The sequence below is a fragment of the Pelophylax lessonae genome (assembly GCF_965119305.1).
Source record: "Pelophylax lessonae genome assembly, chromosome: 4".
Classification (NCBI taxonomy): Eukaryota; Metazoa; Chordata; class Amphibia; order Anura; family Ranidae; genus Pelophylax; species Pelophylax lessonae.
This window is the reverse complement of record NC_138771.1, coordinates 667,946,418-667,970,132: the sequence shown is the minus strand read 5'-3', so window position 1 is coordinate 667,970,132 and position 23,715 is coordinate 667,946,418. Positions and strand designations below refer to the sequence as shown.

At 43.2% G+C, this 23,715-nt stretch overlaps 1 protein-coding gene across 1 annotated transcript in view; it reads right to left on the bottom strand.

Annotated features, from left to right (window-relative positions):
* The window catches only part of LOC309553086 (uncharacterized protein), a gene marked incomplete at both ends in the record, with an annotated part of 111,974 nt that overhangs the window by 1,477 nt on the left and 86,782 nt on the right, over nucleotides 1-23,715 (bottom strand). The window contains 2 exon segments of the mRNA XM_082253985.1: nucleotides 15,350-15,409; nucleotides 15,411-17,000. Of these exon segments, the coding sequence (XP_082110111.1) occupies nucleotides 15,350-15,409; nucleotides 15,411-17,000 (1,650 nt within the window).

Genomic DNA, 23,715 nt, shown 5'->3' with positions numbered 1-23,715 from the left:
GGGGACATCGAAACAATAGGGGTTCAGTGGTAGGAGAGGGGGACAATGAAACAATAGGGGTTCAGTGGTAGGGGAGGGGTACAATGGAACAATAGAGGTTCAGTGGTAGGAGAGGGGGACAATGGAACAATAGGGGTTCAGTGGTAGGGGAGGGGTATAATGGAACAATAGAGATACAGTAGGAGAGGGGTACAGTGGAATGATAGAGGTTTAGTAGTAGAAGATGGGTACAGTGGAACAATAGGGGTTCAGTGGTAGGAGAGGGGTACAATGTAACAATAGAGGTTTAGTAGTAGAAGAGAGGTACAGTGAAACAATAGGGGTTCAGTAGTAGGAGAGGGGTACAATGGAACAATAGGGGTTCAGTAGTAGTGGATGGGTACAGTGGAACAATAGGGGTTCAGTAGTAAAAGAGGGATACAGTGGAACAATAAGGCTTCAGTAGTAGGGAAGGGGTGCAGTGGAACAATAAGGCTTCAGTAGTAGGGAAGGGGTACAGTGGAACAATAGGGGTTCAGTAGTAGGAGAGGGGTACAATGGAAAAATAGGGGTTCAGTAGTAGGAGAGGGGTACAATGAAACAATAGGGGTTCAATAGTAGGGGAGGGGTACAATGGAACAATAGGGGTTCAATAGTAGGAGAGGGGTACAATGGAACGATAGATATTCAGTAGTAGGGGAGGGGTACAATGGAACAATAGGGGTTCAGTAGCAGGAGAGGGGTACAATGGAACAATAGGGGTTCAGTGGTAGGGGAGGGGTACAATGGAACAATAGGGGTTCAGTGGTAGGAGAGGGGGACATCGAAACAATAGGGGTTCAGTGGTAGGGGAGGGGTACAATGGAACAATAGGGGTTCAGTGGTAGGGGAGGGGTACAATGGAACAATAGGGGTTTCTGTGGTAGGGGGGGACAATGAAACAATAGGGATACAGTAGTAGGAGAGGGGTACAGTGGAACGATAGGGGTTCAGTGGTAGGGGAGGGTAGAATGAAACAATAGGGGTTCAGCAGTAAGACATGGGTACAATCTGCTCCCCCCCCCCCCAATGAATTTTAATGCACAAAGACACAATATATCATGTGAAAGATGATGTTACACCGAGTAAATAGATACCTGACATGTTACGCTTAACAATTGCGCACGCTTGTGGAACGGTGACAAACTACGATATGTGAAATCTCCATAGGACATTTTTGTTTTTTTTTAGAAGAGACCCTGGGGAATAAAGTGGCGATCGTTGCAGTTTGCTATCTCACATGGTATTTGCGCAGCGGTTTTTTAAACGCAATTTTTTGGGGAAAATGAATTTTAATGCAAAAAATATATACAATATACAGTAAAACCTTGGATTGCGAGCATAATTCGTTCCGGAAACATGCTTGTAATCCAAAGCACTCTTATATCAAAGCAAATTTTCCCATAAGAAATAATGGAAACTCAGATGATTCGTTCCACAACCATTTATTCATAAGTCTTTCAGTTTATAGTCCATATACAAAGATTATAGCAATGTGATTGGTTGTGTCATCATAAAATGTCCATCCACAAATAGCGCCTCCACAAGGGGATTAGAAGCAAAATCCAGCAGGAGCTACAGAGTATAAAAGAGAAGAGAGGCGCCTCTAAGTGTAGCAGTATGGGGACATTTAATGAAGGTACAACATTTAGCAACTCACATGGTTGATGATTAAAGAGGCACATCTAAGTATGCAGGCATCCGGGGTAAAGCTGTCCACATAGACCGTCTTCTGAACCACCGGCTCTCACTGATGTCCGTCCGCAATTGTGATTGGGAAGACTACCCTGCAGTAGAGTGATCTGAAAGCGAGACTTTGAATCGCTCGTGGAGTGTGGAAGGGTGTGATGAAGATGGCAGTGCGGAGGATGATCTATGTGGATAGCTTTACCCCGGATGCCTGCATACTTAGATGTGCCTGTTTTAATCATCAACCCTGTGAGCTGCTAAATATTGAACCTTCATTAAATGTAACCATATTGCTACACTTAGAGGCGCCCTCTTCTCTTTTATACCCAGTTGTGACATGACGCTACTTGTATATCAAGTCAAAATTTATTTTAAAAATGTGCTTGTCTTGCAAAGCGCTCTCAAACCAAGTTACTCTCAAACCAAGGTTTTACTGTATAACCCAATTTTTTGTGAAGTATAAAAGATGATGTTACGCCAAGTAAATAGATACCAAACATGTCAAGCTTTAAAATTGCGCATGTTCGTGGCGACAAACTACGTAGGACATTTGTAGCTCAGTTTCAGGGTCTTGGCCACCGTGCTGCAGCTCAGTTTCAGGGTCTTGGCAGTCTTCTTATAGCCTAGGCCATCTTTATGTAGAGCAACAATTATTTTTTTCAGATCCTCAGAGAGTTCTTTGCCATGAGGTGCCATGTTGAACTTCCAGTGACCAGTATGAGAGAGTGAGAGCGATAACACCAAATGTAACACACCTGCTTCCCATTCACACCTGAGACCTTGTAACACTAATGAGTCACATGACATCGGGGAGAGAAAATGGCTAATTGGGCCCAATTCGGACATTGTCACTTAGGGGTGTACTCACTTTTGTTGCCAGTGGTTTAGACATTAATGGCTGTGTGTTGAGTTATTTTGAAGGGACAGCAAATTTACACTGTTATACAAGCTGTACACTCACTACTTTACATTGTAGCAAAGTGTCATTTCTTCAGTGCTGTCACTAGGGATAAACTTCGAGTTTGAGTCACAGCTAACTTCGACTCGAACATCGGTCGTTTGATCGTTCATCGAATGACGAACAAGTGTGCTCCTTCGTGGGAAATTTGAAATCCCATAATGCACTGTGGGTGTGCCGCGCGTGCAGCACGTTATGTGATTGGCCAAAGCATGCACCCTGACCTCATACTTTGGCCAATCAAATGATCTCTGCCATGATTGGACTAAAGCCAATCATGGCTCAGGGGCTAAGTACACGCCCCACACTATATAAAGGCTGCTCGCTCAGCCGCAGCGTGTAGTGTGATTGTGCGGGCGAGGAGACAGGGAGAGGGATGCGTGTGAGGCAAGGAGAGAATGTCAGGGGCACGAAAGAATAAAATAGAGAAGTGACCCCATGGGATTGTCACCCCTAACATCCATTTGTTTTATAAATACATTTTACTTTTAACCGCTTGCCGACTGCTCACAGTATATTTACTGCGGCGGTCAGCCCCTCACAGGCAAAGTGTCGTAGGTCTACGTCGCTCGCCTGTGAGGCTCTGGGGAGTGAGCGCGCACCCGCGGAGGCGCGCTCACGGACCCCCCCCCGCGCGTGTGACCAGCGGACCCGATGTCCGCCGGTCACTCGGCGATCGGCGGGGGAGAGGGAGAATGTCAGGCAGCTTGTATAAACAAGCCACCTGTCATTCTCCTCGCTGTAAAAACACTGATCACTGGGATCTAGTATGTAGATCCGTTGATCAGTGTCCTTACAGCTCAAGCCACAGCCAATCACAGTAGAAATCACGCCCCTAGGGATACACACAGCCCCTCCCTCCCAAATAAAGTTAACCCCTTCACTACCAGTGTATTTTTACAGTAACAGTGTATATGTATAGCACTGATTACTGTAATAATGTCACTGGTAACCCCAAAAGTGTCAAAAATGTCAGTCAAGGGTCCGATCTGTCTGCCGCAATGTCGCAGTACCGCAATAAAAATCACAGATCGCCGCCATTACGCGTTAAAAAAAAAAACAACAAAAATGACAAAAATCTTTCCCTTTGTTAGTAAACGCGATAACTTTTGCGCAAACCAATCAAAATACGCTTTTTGCGATTTTTTTTACCAAACATAGGTAGCATAAAACAAATTGGCCGAAAATGTTAAAAAATTTTGATTTTTACATTTTTTTGGGGGGGGGAATTTCATATAAAAAAATGTGAAAAATATTGTTATTTTTGCAAAATTTACGCTCTTTTTTTGTTTATAGCGCAAAAAGTAAAAATCACACAGGTGATCAAATACCACCAAAAGAAAGCTCTGTTTGTGGGAAAAAAAGGACGTCAAATTTGTTTAGGTACAGCGTCGCACGACCGCACAATTGTCTGTTAAAGTCACGCAGTGCCGAATCGCAAAATACCCCCTGGTCGTTTAGCAGGAAAATCCTCCGGGCTTAAGTGGTTAATAGAGGTCTATGGTGATTGGTCAGTACATGTCTCTCTATGGCTGCTTTGCTGCTTCTTTCTGTTTTCTGTTTCAGGTGAGAAGCTGCCTGCTGTTGCTAGGAAGATTTACCTCAGCTGCTGAGCACTGTATTGGTGACAAATCTTTTGGCGGGAAACATCTAGCCAATGAGTGTAACCTTTTACTTCTATCCTCTCCTGTCAGTGGGCGGAGTCAGCATTTACCTCAGGTCTGTCAGCTGGACTCACCTCTGGATTCTCCTCAGCCTTCCTTCTGGATATTTTAACCTTCTCTCAGCCCAGAATGGAGATTTTACTTCATGAACTACTTCAAAGGACAAATTCCCCTGGAGGACGGCCTGCCTCTGTTTTTTTTTTTACTATTTCCCCCCTCAGTTTTTAGTGGTGACAACTCTATCATCCCTTCCATCTGTGGGCGGTCAGTATTGGGCCTCTCATTCCTGAAGTACCAGGGCTGCCCTGTATACTGATGGTAATAGGTTACCTTAGGTCAGCCAGGGAACTTTTCATCCATCTGTAGGCAGACCAGGACCTGCGGCAAAACCATAGGAGCATCACATCACCACTGGGACCGGGTTGCCATTGGGACTTGGCAGGGACCAGAAGAGGAGGACTGCTGACTGGAAGTGTCAGCACACAGGCCAACAGGGCAGGAGCCACCATGAAAGAATACGCAGGACAAGGAGTATGGAATTCATTGATCCCATACCTGTTCCCCCCCCCCCACCACAAAGTCCTTCTGTCCATGCTTCACGTATTGACACGTCAAGCATTGCGATTTACGGCACTGGTACATGCCAGTGATGTTAAAGAAGGTTAATGATGTGGAAGCATGTTTTTTTGATTTTAACTTGCTAGGTGCGATTTTGTTTTTTATATTGGGGGCCTTTCTATATGAAAAACGGGGTTTATCAGGGAGTACTGGTTTCAAATGGGGGTCTTGGAGCAGGAGTGGCCAATGTTTTTTGACCACCCGCTCCATTTGTCGGTGGTGATTGTGAAATTGAGTAGTAAATCTCATCTGTGTGCCTTCAACTCCAATCTTAGTTCCCTTCACAGTCTGTGGCGCTATGTAATGAGAATACGCCTGCTCTACAATATTCTCTGGATAACCCTTTTCAAGGAACTTGTTTTTAAGAGCTATTCCTTGTACTTCATAATCCGAAGTTTTTGTACAATTATGTCTCAATCTGCAGAATTGACTTTTCGGAATATTATCCAACCAGCGGGGATGGTGACAACTCCGATAATGCAGCAAGGAATTTCCTGCAGTCGGTTTTATATAATTTTTTGCCAATATTTGCTGATTATCATGATGAAGATCCAAATCAAGGAAGGCCAAGTGGTCAGGATCGACTACAGAAGTGAACATTAGACCCATATCATTGTCATTACAATGGGTAACGAAAATCTCTCTGAACTCCACAAGTTACAGTGGGTACGGAAAGTATTCAGACCCCCTTAAATTTTTCACTCTTTGTTATATTGCAGCCATTTGCTAAAATCATTTAAGTTCATTCTTCTTCCTCATGAATGTACACATAGCACCCCCATACTGACAGAAAAACACAGAATTGTTGACATTGTTGTAGATTTATTAAAAAAGAAAAACTGAAATATCACATGGTCCTAAGTATTCAGACCCTTTGCTGTGACACTCATATATTTAACTCAGGTGCTTTCCATTTCTTCTGATCATCCTTGAGATGGTTCTACACCTTCATTTGAGTCCAGCTGTGTTTGATTATACTGATTGGACTTGATTAGGAAAGCCACACACCTGTCTATATAAGACCTTCCAGATCACAATGCATGTCAGAGCAAATGAGAATCATGAGGTCAAAGGAACTGCCTGAAGAGCTCAGAGACAGAATTGTGGCAAGGCACAGATCTGGCCAAGGTTACAAAAAGATTTCTGCTGCACTTAAGGTTCCTAAGAGCACAGTGGCCTCCATAATCCTCAAATGGAAGACGTTTGGGACGACCAGAACCCTTCCTAGAGCTGGCCGTCCGGCCAAACTGAGCTATCGGGGTAGAAGAGCCTTGGTGAGAGAGGTAAAGAAGAACCCAAAGATCACTGTGGCTGAGCTCCAGAGATGCAGTCAGGAGATGGGAGAAAGTTGTAGAAAGTCAACCATCACTGCAGCCCTCCACCAGTCGGGGCTTTATGGCAGAGTGGCCCGACGGAAGCCTCTCCTCAGTGTAAGACACATGAAAGCCCGCATGGAGTTTGCTAAAAAACACCTGAAGGACTCCAAGATGGTGAGAAATAAGATTCTCTGGTCTGATGAGACCAAAATAGAACTTTTTGGCCTTAATTCTAAGCGGTATGTGTGGAGAAAACCAGGCACTGCTCATCACCTGTCCAGTACAGTCCCAACAGTGAAGCATGGTGGTGGCAGCATCATGCTGTGGGGGTGTTTTTCAGCTGCAGGGACAGGACGACTGATTGCAATCGAGGGAAAGATGAATGCGGCCAAGTACAGGGATATCCTGGACAAAAACCTTCTCCAGAGTGCTCTGGACCTCAGACTGGGCCGAAGGTTTACCTTCCAACAAGACAATGACCCTAAGCACACAGCTAAAATAACGAAGGAGTGGCTTCACAACTCAGTGACTGTTCTTGAATGGCCCAGCCAGAGCCCTGACTTAAACCCAATTGAGCATCTCTGGGGAGACCTAAAAATGGCTGTCCACCAACGTTTACCATCCAACCTGACAGAACTGGAGAGGATCTGCAAGGAGGAATGGCAGAGGATCCCCAAATCCAGGTGTGAAAGACTTGTTGCATCTTTCCCAAAAAGACTCCTGGCTGTATTAGATCAAAAGATGGCTTCTACTAAATACTGAGCAAAGGGTCTGAATACTTAGGACCATGTGATATTTCAGTTTTTCTTTTTTAATAAATCTGCAACAATGTCAACAATTCTGTGTTTTTCTGTCAGTATGGGGTGCTATGTGTACATTCATGAGGAAGAAGAATGAACCTAAATGATTTTAGCAAATGGCTACAATATAACAAAGAGTGAAAAATTTAAGGGGGTCTGAATACTTTCCGTACCCACTGTAATTATGAGCTAATCAGGGCATTGTCCAGAGCTGAGGTGTGCATGCGCAAAGACACAGACCTGGCACATGTCAGTATTCTTCATGGAGGTGGCCATTTGCACATAAATGTGCACAGACGCCTTGTGTGTGCACACGTCCAATTCCAGAACTGGCACCAAACGCCCTATTTAAGGAAGCAGTGACAGAGGACTGCTGGATGATCTTCAGCATTCCTGTGCTCCTTGGTCCTGTGTATCCTTTGTTATCTTGATTCCTCATTACTGAACCTGCCTCTTGACATCCCTCTGCTTGACCTCTTATTGTGACCCTGGCTTGTGTAACTTACTCTTCTGACTGACCATGTATGACTCTGGCTTGCCTCCTGACCACTCTCCTGCCTTCTCCTCTTGATTCCTGCACATGACCTTGGCTCCGTTCCTGATTACGCTTCTGCTTCACATCCTGTTGACCTCCCGTATATGACCCAAGCTTGGATCTCGAACTTGACTATGCTTCTCTAGTTCAACCCCACCAGTTTGACCATGATTCTTTGATGGGGGTTATATCACTTGCTGAGCATTAGGCCTACTCTACCACAAGTGTTCGCTGTGTTCCTGTAGTCACTCCTGACCACCTGACTTTGAACTCCTAACCACTTTGCTGGACAATTCCTGAAGCAGTTCTCGGCAGACCAACCTAATGGAAGCCACACTTCTATGAGTCTTGCACTTCCTGTCATTGCATCCGGGGTTGCTTGGATCTTACCTGCAAGGGAAGCCCTTTTATTCCCTCTGCCTCCAACCAGATATGTGACAGAACTGCTTTATTGAGTTGAAGTTCATATCCTGTTTAAGATTCACCATCATGGATGTCATATCAGTATGTAGTGAGCTTTTTCATGATAAAAGCCTCTCTTTCGGAGTAGTGTCTGATAGAGGCTGGTCAGAAGTTTGAAAATCTTGCAGGCAGAGTAACACCCTGGTGTTATCCCATGAGTGTAAAATATGTCTTGACTTGTTTTTCTCAGGGCTGCTGGTGGAGGGTGACCTCAGTGGTTGTGGGGATCCCCTCACATTTGGTCCTCCTTCCTTTTTGCTTCTCCTCAGGTAGTCTACATGGCCACTGCTAGAGGCAGGGGAGAACAGCCACTGCTGAGCATGCTGACCACCGGTGCCATCTTGTCCTCTCCTGAGTTATGGATGGAGAAGAACTCCATAAGTTGCGGTGTCCTTCCTGCATTTTCCACTGTCACAGGCAGTAGCTGTAGGTGTCCTGGTGTTGCTGCTTTCACACTTGCCCTGGACAGAGCTCCGGTGTTATTCACCTGTCTCACTCTGCTGCAGGCCAACCCCCCCCCCCCCCATGTCTAGCATGTATTTTTTTGAGGGAACCCCATGCCATATTTTTTCCTGGGGTCCCCCTTTATTATCTATACCAGACCATCATTAACCACCTCCCACCTGGCATTGTAGATAAACAACCAGCAGGAGCTTCCTATATTTTTGAGTTTTAGAACATCTTCCTGATCCTGCGCCTATAGGCCTTCGGGCAGAGTGGATCAGAGAGCGGGGTACAGATCGGGTCACAGAGCGGGTCACAGAGAGGGGTACAGAGAGGGATACAGAGAGGGATACAGAGTGGGGTACAGAGAAAATCACAGAGTGGGGGTACAGAGACAATGAAATCACAGCGATCACACATGCCTGCAGCCTCTGATGTGTTTTTCCTCTCTCACCGATCAACTGTCAAAGTGAATGTTTCTTACAGTGACTGAGACTGCATAGTGTCACTATGATGACATTGTATGTACTGCTATGGTGGTAATCATGTATAGTGGCTGGCTTCTCTGATATCACTTTATGTCAATGCAGCCGGCCACTATCTCTGATCACAGCCACAGCAGTGCAGCCAGCCACAGTGTTCCCATTCACCACCACAGCAGTCCCAGTGTCACCAAAAGGCCAGGCTCATATGTGCGGTGCTCTCTAAAGAATGATCTGTGTTTGGATCACTCTTCAGAGATCATTTGACAGGCAGTGGGGAGGCTTTGTATCGCCTCCTTACTGCCTGCTTTAACCCTTTGGAACCCACACAAACACCCCCATTCATTTGCAACAGGAGGTAAAATTCCTGCCAAAACTGCAAAGCAAAGTGTCACAGCTGCAGCATGTGTACACCCCCAGCTGCTGTATTTCCATCTAAAGTGGGTAGCGGTTGGGGGGGGGGGGCTATAAAAAAGTAGCTCAACCGCATGATTTTACCTTCCCACAACCTCATGCGTGAACGAGCCCTAATAGTGCAGCCAGTCACAGTGTTCCAAATTAGTGCAGCTAGAAACAGTGTTCCTGATTACCACCACACCAGATCAATACAGCCCACAAACGTTTCCCAATCACCACCACACCAGTCTCCGTGTCTTCAGACCAGTATAGCCAGCAACAGTGTTCCTGATCCCCAGTAGACTAGGTTTGCTTGGATTATAGGAACTGGGACTGCTATAGGTGACGCTACACTGAGCTATATTCCCTGACCACTCATACAGAGGGGACCATTACAGTACATTGGTTTTGATACAAGTTGTTACATTGTGTGATACACAAGATACAATGTACTGTACATAATAATTTCAAACATTGAAAAAGTCTCACACATGTGGTATCCTGAATCTGTATCCTAAAATATCATATTAAATTGACAACTTTATGTTTAAAAAAAAACATTTTCATTTTGTTTCTGCATTTTCCAAAAATGTGTTTTAAAAGACTCACCAGGCCTCTTAGAAATACCTTGGGGTGTTTATGCTCCAAAATGGGGTCATTTTGTGGCTGTTTCTCCTCTCCTGGTGTTCTAGGGCCTCCAAAAATTGAATAGGTAGTCAGGAAATTAGAAGTGTAATTTATGCCCCTAGAAAGCCCGAAGGTGCTCTTGGATTTTGGGCTCCTTTATGTGGATTACCTGTGAACAAGTCTCACACATGTGATATCCCCATACTCGGGAGCAGTAGAAAGTGTTTTGGGGTGTAATTCTATGTCCATGCTGTGTGTAAAAAATATCTTACTGACAATTTTGTGCAAAAAGTACATTTTCATTTTCTTTCTGCATTTTCCAAAAACTTGCAGAAAAAAAAAAAATATTTTCAAAAGACTCACCATGCCTCTTAGAAAATATATTTTCCAAAATGTGGTCATTTTGTGGGTGTTTCTCCTGTCCTGGCACTTCAGTACCTCAAGAAATATGATAGGTAGTCAAAAAATTAGATACAAAATTTATGCTCCTTAAAAGCCAAAAGGTGCTCCTTGGATTTTGGGTCCCTCCATGCATCCAAGCTGTGAAAAAGTTTCACACAAACTATGAGATATATACCTACAGTATGTTAGGTGACCTTGGCATGGGGAAAATCTTTTCAGTGAAAGGGAATTTAAAAAGACACACGGCCATTCACTAAATGTGGAAGAGAAGGTGTTTAACCTTAAACTGTGTAGAGGGTTCTTTACAGTCAGAGCGGTAAGGATGTGGAATTCTCTTCAACAAACAATGGTATCAGCAGGAACTGTTGATAGTTTAAAAAACTATTAGATGGGCACCTTAACGAGCACAACATACAGAGATATACAATGTACTATTGACATAAACACACACACACTCACACACCACAGGCTGAACTGGATGGACTGGTGTCTTTTTTCAGCCTTACCAACTATGTAACATGTGTTATCCCCTTACTTGGGTGTTGTAAAATGTATTTTGGGGTAGAATGTATTTTGGGGTGTAATTATAAGTATGCCCATGCTCTGTGTGAGAAATAACTTGTTAAAGTGACAACTTTGTGAGAAAAAACACATTTTATTTAATTTCTTCATTTTCCAAAAAAATTGTGACAGAAAATTACAACTTCAAAAAACTTTCCATGCCTCTTACTAAATACCTTGGACTGTCTACTTCCCAAAAATTGTGTCCTTTGGGGGGTATTTGTACTGTCCTGGCATTTTAGGGCCTAAAGAATAATGAGATAGGCCGTCAGTACATCAGCACTGATCAATTTTCAAATACGAGGATTCTTCAAAAACTTCCCGCTCTTTTTTTTTTTTATAAGTTTCTCAGCCATCTTCACCACAGCGTGACAACTCTTATACTAAACTGCAAGGTCAGCCGGCCTTCCAGACAGACGAGTCACATGACACTCTCAGACACGCCCCATGACTGCTCCTCCCGCCCTCACCGTTTCCAACAAAAACATAAAAGTGTGGAAACTTTTTGAAGACCCCTCGTATATATCCCATAGTTTGTAGACTTTACAACTTTCACATAGACTAAATAATATACTAATAATTCTACTACTAAGACTGAATAATATACTAATAATTCTACTACTAAGACTGAATAATATACTAATAATTCTACTACTAAGACTGAATAATATACTATAATAGGGCCTATTTTTACCAAAGAAATTCAGCAGAATACATTTTGGGCTAAATTTATGAAGAAAGATTATTTAATTGCAAAATTTTATAACAGAAATAAAGAAAAACTTATTTTTTTCAAAATTTTTAGTCAGTGGTGAATAAATATCACCAAAAGAAAGATCTATCTATTTAAAAGAAATTATTAAAATTAATCTGGGTACAGTGTTGCATGATTGAGTAATTTTCATTCAAAGTATGACAGCGCCGAAAAATTTGCTAAATTTTATAACAGAAATTAAGAAAAAATTGTTAGTCTTTTTTCCCTTATATATGAAAAATACAAAAGAAAAAAAAAACAGCGGTGATTAAATATAACCAAAAGTAAGCTTTACCTATTTAAAAGAAATTATTTTATATATAAAAAGAATTAATCTGGGTACAGTGTTGCATGATTGAGTAATCGTCATTCAAAGTATGACAGCGCTGAAAAATTTGCTACATTTTATAACACAAACTAAGAAAAACTTTTTTTTCCCAAAATGTTGCACCTCCATCACCCCCCACCATAATATAATAATACATCACTTTACATTTCAATGTAGACTTTTGTATCAGCATTATGTGATAAAGCGGAGATAAGATAAGACAAGCCAGGGAGAGTCCCAGCTAATGGTCTGCTATTATCATATAACAGGAGATTGGGCAGACTCATTCCTGCTCATGTTTTCTGCCAGAGATTTCCCAGAATTCTCTCCTGTATGAAGGAGACGTGTATTTCCAGGACTGAAAACTGCCGACATTAACCACCTAAGCCTATTTCTGACATTTGTTGCTTACAAGATAAAATCAGTATTTTTTGCTAGAAAATTACTTAGATCCCCCAAACATTATATATATTTTTTAGCAGAGACCCTGGAGAATAAAATGGCGATCGTTTCAATACTTTATGCCACACTGTATTTGCGCAGCGGTTTTACAAATGCAATTTGTTTAGAAGAAAATACACTTTATTACATAAAAAAATAAGAAAACAGTAAAGTTATCCCAATTTCTATAATGTGAAAGAATGTTACACCGAGTAAATTAATACCTAACATGTCATGCTTTCAAATTGCGCACACTCATGGAATGGCGACAAACTTTGGTACTTAAAAAATCTCCATAGGCAAAACTTTAAAAATGTCTATAGGTTACCAGCTTAGAGTTACAGAGGAGGTCTAGGGATAGAATTTTTGCTCTCACTCTAACGATGGCGGTGATACCTCACATGTGTGGTCTGAACACCGTTTACATATTTGGGTCCGACTTGCCAATGCGTTCGCTTTTACGCACAAGCTCGGAGGGACGGGGCGTTTTTAATCAGTTTTTCCTATTTATTTTACCTTTTATTTTTATTTTTATACTGTCCCTTGAAAAAAAAAAAAAATATCACTTTTATTCTTATTAGAAGAAATGTAAACATCCCTTGTAATAGAAATAATCAGGACAGGTCCTCTTTAACCAGTTAACGACCATCCGCCGCAGTTATACTGCAGCAGGCAGCAGCTCCCGGGCTAATCGCTGTACATGTACGGCGCTCGCTCTCGGGAGGCTAGGGGGCGAGTGCAGAGAAGCAGATCGCCGCCTGACACCCGCGATTGCCCCCCGCTGAGAGAGAAGGACGGTCGGATGTTGTAAACACAGCTGACCGTTCTTCTCCCTGCAATGATCACAGAGCTCCTCCTTCTATATAGGATCACATGTCTCTGTGATCATTTCACAAGCCACGCCCCCCCCACAGTTAGAACCACTCCCCTAGGCTCACATTTAACCCTTCGATCACCCATAATGTTAACCCCTTCCCTGCCAGTGTCATTATTACAGTAACAGTGCATATTTTTAGCACTGATTACTGTAGTAATGTCACTGGTCCCCCCAAAAGTATCAAAAATGTCAGTTAGGGGTCCGATCTGTCCGCCGCAATGTCGCAGTCCTGCTAAAAATCGCAGATCGCCGCCATTACTAGTAAAAAAAAAAAAACGATAAAAATGACATAAATCTTTCTCGTAGTTTGTAGACGAAATAACTTTTGCGCAAACCAATCAAAATAAGCTTATTGCGACCAAACATATGTAGCAGAAAACAAATTGGCCTAAAATGTTAAAAAATTTGGATTTTTAATTTTTTTTTGGGGGGGGGGGGGGGGGATGTTCTATAGCAGAATGGGAAAAATATATTTATATTTTTTTTCAAAATTGTCGCTCTTTTATTGTTTATAGCGCAAAGAATAAAAATCGCAGAGGTGATCAAATACCACCAAAAGAAAGCTCTATTTGTGGGGAAAAAAGGACATCAATTGTATTTGGGTGCAGCGTTGCACGACCGCGCAATTGTCTGTTAAAGTAACGCAGTGCCGAATCACAAAAAACTGGCCTGGTAAGGAAGGGGGCAAATCCTTCCGGTCTTAAAGTGGTTAATGTGAGACCTGGGGTCAAAAAGACCTCAGATCTCTCATTAAGGCTCCTTTCACACTTGTGTGACTTCAAAGTGGCATGATTTTATTGCGATTTTGACGCAACTCTTTGCCGCGATTTTGATGCAAGTTTGACTGGGCTTATAATGTCTTTTGCTCAAAATGCATCAAAATCATGCCAAAAGTAGTGCAGGGACTACTTTGAAGTCGGTGCGACTTCAAGTTGCACAGATATGAATGGGGCTCATTGGAAATAATGGAGAACGACTTGTCATGCGATTTTGCAGTCCCAAATCGCATGACAAGTCACACAAGTGTGAAAGGGGCCTTACACTTAACAGCAATATAAAAAAAGTAATTTTTATTTATTTTTTTTCAAGAAAAAAAATGGGCCCTTTAAGGTCGGAGGGTGGAAGTGACGTCACTCTGGTCCTCCAAGGGCATAGAGTGGAGTGGGGGCCTTCTTGCAGCTATCTGCTGCCATAACTCCGGTATATAACGTCAAAGTAGCGATGTAAATACACGGTGGGCGGTCCGGAAGTGGTGAATAGAAACAGTAAAATGAGGAATAAAGTAACCATCACTGGTTGGCCCCCTTGTGGTAGCTTTTGGCAGATGACAGGTCCTCTTTATGGAGAGATCGGGGGGCCTATTACACCCTCCAATGTTTCCCCTGACCTCTAGAGGGCAGAGGAGAAGCTCTGAAACCGGAAGTGATTAAATCATTATTACTTCTGGGTTCATTCGTCCCAGAGGAGATCGCAGAACTGGTGTTCCTCCATCTCCTCAGTGTGATCCTGTCCTGGCCACTTACCACAGTACCGGTCTCCTGGGAGGACTGGGAGAGCCTGGGAAGCACTGCAGGCAGTGACGGGAGGGGGTGATCCTTCACAGTGCTGTAAAAGTGATCGGTCATTGTAAAGCCACCCGGATTACTTTTACAAAACAGTCGATCGCCGGTTTCTGCGGCCATGACCTTGGTATAACCTCTTCCTGATGAGCTGTATATATACAGATGATGGTCAGCAAGGGGAAAAGGACATCTGTCAAGAATTATGGGGGTTGTCATTGCTAAATTATTTCTTTGAGAATGCTAGTTCCCTGGCTGTCATGTCTATGCTTTGGATTCAATAGTGTCCCAGTGTTTGAACAAGTACACAGCCAGGTAACTAGCATTTTCAGAGGGAGGCCTACAATGTCAGCCCTCATACTTCTCCCAGGAGTCGTCACTATCTAAAATCATTTTCTGATCAATGAACCAATCTCACCACCCGTCCCTGTGATGTCACCAGACTGTGGGCGGAGTTCTCACATCTCCCGCCTCCCCCCACATATCTTTATACAATCTCTCCATACACATAACCCAGCATGGAGGGGCTCAGTGAAGGTGGTGGTGAAGGTGTGGAGGTGTCGGATCGGGTCACACAGATCATAAAAGGAGATCCGCCCGGCCTCATAATCCAGATCTATCCTGACTCTGTTACTGGAGAGATTGGTGGGTAAGGGGGTCTTATTACTGTCATGTATCACCCAATACTGATTACACAACCTGTACAATCCCCAGGACTTCTTATTATTTCCAATCCCTGACTCCCCCCCTCTCCTGTCTATACTGGGGTAACACATCCCGACTCTCCAGCTCTCTGACCCCCCGACATCCACATCCCAGTAATGTCTCCCTGAGGAGAAACTCTGACTGCTCATCACCTGAGGAGAATACTGGAATCTCTCTGGTGTTTCTGGGTGATTCTGCTTCCTATCTGACCAGGATACAGATTTCCTGTCATCTGATATCTGTAGATAATTATTAGCTGTGTTTCCATCCAGTAATATGTCTGCAGCTCCCTGTATATAGAAGTATACATTTACCTCTCTTATTATATCAGATAAACCTGTGTGTAAGATCCCCGCCACACCCAGACCCCCTCCATCATGGAGGAGTTCCTCATGTCTCTCTCTGTCCTCATTATCTCCATCCTCAGTATCACACAAGTCACCTGTGTCTGATTCCTGTAAGACAGTCAGTGGATCCGTCATGTTACACAGCTCCTCAATGTCCACCATCTTCCTGGACAGCTCCTCCTTCTTTATTTCCAGATCCCAGATGGAGATGGAGATCCGCTCTGCCCGCCCGGAGATCTCCCTCAGGGCTCTCTTCTCCAGGTCTTCCAGACGTCTCCTGAGATCTCTAAACAGGGCAGTGACTCTCTCGGTGTCACCAGCTGCTTCTTCTTCTACTTTCCTCCTGTGCTCCTCCAGACTCTGGACTCTTTCCTCCGTCTCCTCTCTCTTTGTCAGAAGTTTCTGCAGAACATTCCTCAGTGTCTCCTTCTTCTTATCAGAAGCCTCATCCAGTGACTCCATCTCATGTCCTTTATGTCCTCCAATCAGACAGCAGGACACACAGATAAAGGTGTTATCTTTAATGCAGAAATACTTCAACACTTCCTTATGGACGGAGCATTTCCTGCTCTCCATGGACAAGGTGGGGTCACATAAGATGTGTTCTGGGGACTTTTTGTGGACTCTCAGGTGTTTATCACACAGAGAAACCTCACAGTGTAGACAGGATCTAACAGCAGGTACAGGAGAGTCCACACAGTAAGTACAGAAGACCCCGGACTCCTCTGGATCTGGCTGAGCAGACAGGAAAGTCTCTGCTATGTTACGTAGTTTCATGTTCTTCTGCAATGCAGGACGATCCGGAAACTTCTCTCTGCATTCAGGACAGGAATATCCTCCAGACCCCTCCTGTGTATCCAGCACACCATCAATACAGACCCGGCAGAAGTTGTGTCCACATCTCAGGGTTACAGGATCTGTATAAATGTTCAGACAGACGGAACATTCCAGCTCAGCTCTCAGATCTGCAGACGCCATCGCTGACAGCAGAAGAGAAACGAAAGTGAAAGTCTGCAGCTAGAAATACAATTGAACCAGTTAGAACTGGTCTGCACAGGGCGAGGCTGAGCTCAGCTCTCAGATTACTTATTCAGGATCCTTGTGATGTCAGAATAAGACACGCCCCCATCATTGTTTATATTTACACTCATAAATTATTTAAAAGACAAAAAACGTTTTAATATTTTATTTTTTAGCTTGAATTGTCCATAAACGACATGAATTAAATAAATGCTAAAAAACTATTTATATTGATATTATGATTATTATTATTATTAATATCATTTTTGTTATCATTATTAATATTATTATTAGTATTTTTAATAATATTATTATTATTATATTAATATTATTATTATTACTATTTTTGTTATCATTATTAATATTATCATTATTATTATTATTATTATTATTATTATTATTATTATTATTATTATTATTATTATTATCATTATTGTGATTATCATAATTATTATACATTTTATTATTATTATCATCATTATTATTATTAATGTTATAATTATTATTATTCATATTATTATCATAATTGTTATTATCATTTTTTTAATAATTATTATTATTATTATCATTTTATTATCATTATTATTATTATTCAGGATTAATGGAGCGCCAACAAGGTGTGCCGTGATTTACACTACAAAGGGGGACGGTAGAAGGAGAAAATAATGGAAGAGAAGAGAATTAGGAGGAGCTGCTCATGGGGGGTTTCCATATAAAAGAAGGATAAGAAGTACGGAGTGTAATAATCACCTTTTTTCCAGCGGGAACGCAGTTCTGGCCCCTCCCCCACACAATGTTTGTAATGGAAAGGGGTACTAGAGTGTGCTGGATGGTCTTCTGATGCTGGTGGATCTATGGTCGCTGGGGGATCTATTACTGATCGAAAGATCTATTGTTGCTGGGGTGAGAGGGGTGAATATTTGCTGCTGGGAGGGATCTACTGTTGAGGGAGGGGTCTATGGTTTCTGGCTCCTGGGAGATCTATTGTTGCTGGGTGGATCTATTGTTGCAGGGGGTCTATTACTGACAGGGCTTTTTTCCCCTCAAAAAATAGGTTTAGGAACCCCCCCCCCCCTTCTGAGTCCCTCCCCCCCTTGTCTGTGCCCCCTACCCACCTCTGAGCGCCTTCACCCCCTACCCACCTCCCAGTGCCACCCCTTTTAGAGAATACAGAACCAAATATCATTTTGTGGTGCTAAATAATTTGTATGGAATTTGTTACTGATAACAAGAAAAGCAGTAAAATAGATCTCCTGCACCAGCAATAATAGACCCCCCCAGCAACAATAGACCCCCACACAATAATAGACTCCCCCAGCAACAACCGACTCCACTCCAACAACAATAGATCCCCTGCAGCAACAATAGATCCCCTGCAGCAACAATAGACCCCACACAACAATAAACCCCACCCTAGCAACAACAGATCCCCCGCACAACAACAATGGACCACCCACAGCAAAACACCGCACCCAGCAACAAAAGGTCAACCCCAGCAGCAACAACAGATCTTCCAGTAGCCAGCATCAATAGACCTTCCAGCAGCCAGCAATAATAGACATCTCCCTCAACAATAGACCCTTCCCAGCAATAATAGATCCGCCCCCAGAAACAATAGACCCTCACACAAAAACAGGTCCCCAACAGTGACAACAGATTCCCCAGCAGTCAGTATCAACATACATCCAGTGCTGGAGGTGTAGGAACTATGCAGGGAGAAAGCCCTGATTATTGATGGGGGGAGGGGGATCTATAGTTATTGGCTGGAGGGGGATCTATTTTATTGCTTTTCAGAGATTGGGTAAGGGGTGGAGACAAGGGGGGATTCAGAAGGAGGGAGTATTTGCACCTATTTCCTGTATTTCCTGAAAAAGAATCCCTGGTAATAACTGTGTGTCAGGGATCACAGATGGGGGTGTCATGGGGTGTATGGTTGGGGGAGGGGGGGGGAAGGGATCACAGATGGGGTGTCATTGGGGGTGTATGGTTGGGGGAGGAGGGATCACAGATGGGGGTGTCATGGGGTGTATGGTTAGGGGAGGGGGAGGGATCACAGATGGGGGTGTCATGGGGTGTATGGTTGGGGGAGGGGGGTGGGATCACAGATGGGGGTGTCATGGGGTGTATGGTTGGGGGAGGGGGTGGTATCACATTTGGGGGTGTCATGGGGTGTATGGTTGGGGCAGGGATCACAGATGGGGGTGTCATGGGGTGTATGGTTGGGGGAGGGGGATGGGATCACAGATGGGGGTGTCATGGGGTGTATGGTTGGGGGAGGGGGGTGGGATCACAGATGGGGGTGTCATGGGGTGTATGGTTGGGGGAGGGGGTGGGATCACATTTGGGGGTGTCATGGGGTGTATTGTTGGGGCAGGGATCACAGATGGGGGTGTCATGGGGTGTATGGTTGGGGGAGGGAGAAGGGATCACAGATGGGGTGTCATGGAGTGTATGGTTGGGGAAGGGGAGAGATCACCGATGGGGGTGTAATGGGCTGTATGGTTGGGGGAGGGGGTGTGTGTAATGGGGTGTATGGTTGGGGGAGGGGAGGGGGGTGCACAATGTATCGCAGTTTAGAAATCTCCCCTCACTTTGACAAATTATTGTAAAACCCCCAAAAGTTCCCCGATCCAGACACTGGGAGCGTCCAATAAACACCAACATACACACTAATATCTAATCCTCCCCCACCAACACATTATTTGTAAGCAATCTTCTTCCTGACCCCTCCAGTCAGTACAATCACTTAGGATAAGGTCACACCTCGGGTGCAAATTTACCCTCCGCTGTCACTGCAAATTTCCTAATCAGCTGTTTGGAGGCGGCGCCCACCGGCATCTTCACCATTAGCTGGTTGTTAGGGAGCGGCCGGGAAGACGGACGCCGCGTCCTTATCAACGGATGACTCATCAGCTGTCAGCGGGCTTCCCTCTCTCCCCCCTCCCCCGCTGACAGCTGAAAGTAAAAAAAACATTGCAGGCAATAAAAAAATCATGAAAAAACAGTTTGGGGTCCCCCCAATCCATACCAGACCCTTATCTGAGCATGCAGCCCGGCAGGCCAGGAAAGGAACTGGGGATGAGAGAGCCCCTCCCCCCTCCTGAACGATACCAGGCCACATGCCCCCAACATGGGGGGGGTGCTTAGGGGCGGGGGGGACCTTTTTTTTTATAAGACATAACGGTCTGGTATGGATTTGGGGGGACCAAGCACCATTTTTTTTAGTTTGGCATGGGGGTCCCCTTAAAATCTGTACCAGGCCCTTAGATCTGATAAAAAAGCCCCTCCCCCACCCCAAAACACCCCCCCTATGTTGAGGGTATGTGGCCTGGTATGGTTGGGGGGGAGACACTCGTCCCCCCTTATTTCCTGGCCTGCCAGGCTGCATGCCCTCAATATGGGGGGGGGGTGCTTTGTGGCGGGGGGGGGACTTTTTTTATCAGACCTAAGAGTCTGGTATGGATTTGGGGGGGGGGGGGGATCCCACGTCGTCTTTTTTTAGATTTTGGCATGGGGTTCCCCTAAAATCTGTTCCTGACCTGAAAGGGCCTGATATGGAATGGGGGGGGGGGACCCCACACTGTTGTTTTTTTTTTATAGGAATTCAGATAGAGATTCAAAAAATCATGAAAAAACAGTTTGGGCCCCCCCAATCCATATCAGGCGCTTTCGGGTCAGGTACAGATTTTAGGAGAACCCCATGCCGAAGTTTAAAAAGAAAACAGTGTGGGGTCCCCCCAAAAGTCTATGCCAGACCCTTAGGTCTGATCTAAAAAGGTCCCCCCACCCCAAACCCCCCCCCCATGTTGAAGCCATGTGACCTGTTTTTTTTTTTTTTGGGATGTGATTCAGATTTCCATAGAAGGTAATGAGCCTGGAATTCCCATCTGAACCGCACCGCAGTGCTCAGAAAACGCACAGGACTCTTTATATTCGCACTGTCGCTGCACCGCACACACTGTATGTGACCCCCATCCATAGAAAGACGCTTTCATTCACACCTCATGACAATCCGATGCGCTTCAACATGCATCCAATTCCCACATATGTGAATGGAGCCGTACACTGATATTAAAGGAAATGTTTTTATTTTGTATTTATTTTATTTTTTTTCTGATGCTTTCAAGGGTAGAGGAGAGATTTGGGGTCTTAGAGACCCCGGACCGCTCCATAAAGAGGACCTGCCACCCTCTATTCCTATTACAAGGGATGTCTACATTTCTTGCGATAGGAATAAAAGTAATAAAAAAATTAAAATAAATTAAAGGGACAGTGTAAAAAACAAATAAAATAACATAAATAATAATAAAAAAAATTAAAGTGAACAAGTGATTAAAAAATAAATAAAATAAAGAAGCAAAAATAAAAAATAATAAAAAAAATGAAAGTGAGCGAGTGATCAAAATAAATAAATAAATAAAATAAAGGTGCAGTGTAAAAATAAATAAATAAATAATAATAAAAAAAAAAAAAGCGCCCCATCCTTCCATCCTTTTAGTCAGAAGCAAACACATACGTAAGTCACACACACATAATATGTAAAAGTATTCGCACCACACAAGTGAGGTATCCCTGCAATCCGATGGTTCTCACAGCTGGCCATAGAGGTGAACAGAGACCAGACCGTCCCCCAACATCTCTATGATCTGTTCTAGAAGGACTGGAGTGACGTCATTACATCACTTCCTGTCTAGGGCAGAAGTAAACTTTAAAAAAAAAAAAAAAAAAAAAAGACCTTTTTTTCTTTTTTTTTTATTGTAATCTTTTCCTTTCAAAAGTAGAGAGATTTGAGGTCCCAGATGTCTCCATAAAGAGGACCAGTCATCCCTTATTTCTATCACAGGGGATGTTTACATTTCTTGCAATGGGAATAAAACTGATGAAAAATAAGAAAAATAAACGAATAATATAAAGAGAAAAAAAATTAAAGCGATCAATAAAATAAATAAATAAATAAATAAATAAATAAATAAAGGGACAGTGTAAAAATAAATAAATAAACAAATAAAATAATAATATTAAAAACAATTAAAGCGATCAAGTGGTAAATATATATTAAAGGGACAGTGTAAAAATAAAAAAAAGTAAGGAATAAATAGGAAAAAAATGTAAAGTGTCCCATCCCCCCATGCTTGCCCTCAGAAGTGTGCCAACGTAAGACACTCACACATATGTAAACGTTTTTTGCACCACACATGTGAGGTATCGCTGCAAACGTTATAGGGAGAGGAATAATTATTTCCCTAGACCTCCTCTGTAACTCTAATCTGGTAACCTGTAAATGTTTTTACAGTGTCGCCTATGGAGATTTTTAAGTACCGTAATTTGTCGCAATTCTGCGAGCGCGCACAATTTTAAAGCGTGACATGTTAGGTATCTATTTACTCGGCGTAATATCATCTTTCACATTATACAAAAAAATTGGGTTATATATTGTGTTGCCCAAAAAAAGGGGGCGGGAGCTTCTTTTGGGTAACAAACATGCATTGAAGTGAATGGGCTGTCCAATGTGTGACACGCGGAGTCACATGAAAATCACACAACAAAAATCGCTTGTTCCCACTTTACGATATGTGACCGGTACCTAAAATCTCATATATTGTACATAGTAGTAGCTCCGCCCACTTCCATGTATTTCTATGTCTTGTATTGAACCGCATGAGGTTATCTTTATTTATTTTTGGTAGTATGATGACATCTAGTGGTGGTTTTAGGTCACTGCAACTTACTTTCTAATTTGATTTTAATGTCTTCATCTCTTCCTGTAAAGCAAAACTCCCAATTGTCCCAGATTTGGAGGGACTGTCGCTGATTTGGAGGGGCTGTCACTGATTTGGAGGGACTGTCGCTGATTTGGAGGGGCTGTCACTGATTTGGAGGGGCTGTCGCTGATTTGGAGGGGCTGTCCCTGATTTGGAACAAAGCCCCTCTGTCCCTCTTTCCTCCTCATTTGTCCCGCATGTTGGTCTGATCTATATAGTTGTATATAAAATGCACTTTTTATCTCCCAGTGCTAAACCTTTCACCCAATTTCTAAATTGCTGCATTTGTAAATTCCAAAAACCAATATAAAGGAATAATAGTGGTAAAAAAAAAAACACTTGTGGGTTTTATAATCTTTTTTTTTTTTTTGCATAATTCTCCTTTTGGGGGCGTGGCAGGGGGTGTGTCCTATGCCTGCATACTTTTGCTAATAGGGGTCCCTCATTCTCATCTCAAAAAAGTTGATGTGTGTGATAAGGGAGAGTTTTATGTAGACCCTCCCGGTGTCTTCCATGTCCCCTCATTGGTAGCACTTCACAGAGACGGGGTTCAGGAAAGTCAATAGGGTGGATTTACTAAAGGAAAATAGACTGCGCACTTTGCAAGGACAGTTGCTCCAGAAATTAGGAAATGACGTGAAGTTTCACTTGCATAAAAAAGAAAATAATGACATGCAAAGAAAAAAAAGCAGCATTTTTTCTTGCACATGATTGGATGATGGAAGTCAGCAGAGCTTTCCTTCAATCACTAAGCTCTGGAGAAACTGCCCATGTAAAATGTATCTGCATGGTCTATTTGTCTTTAGTAAATCCCCCCATTGTCTCCTTGGACTTCTAAAGAGCAGGAAAACATCCTCTGTACTGCAATTATCTGAGGTGAGATTGTGTTCTATTCAACTTCTGCCTCTTATTGAAGAGTTAAGCTGCCTGTGGATGGTGCCAAGTCAGCA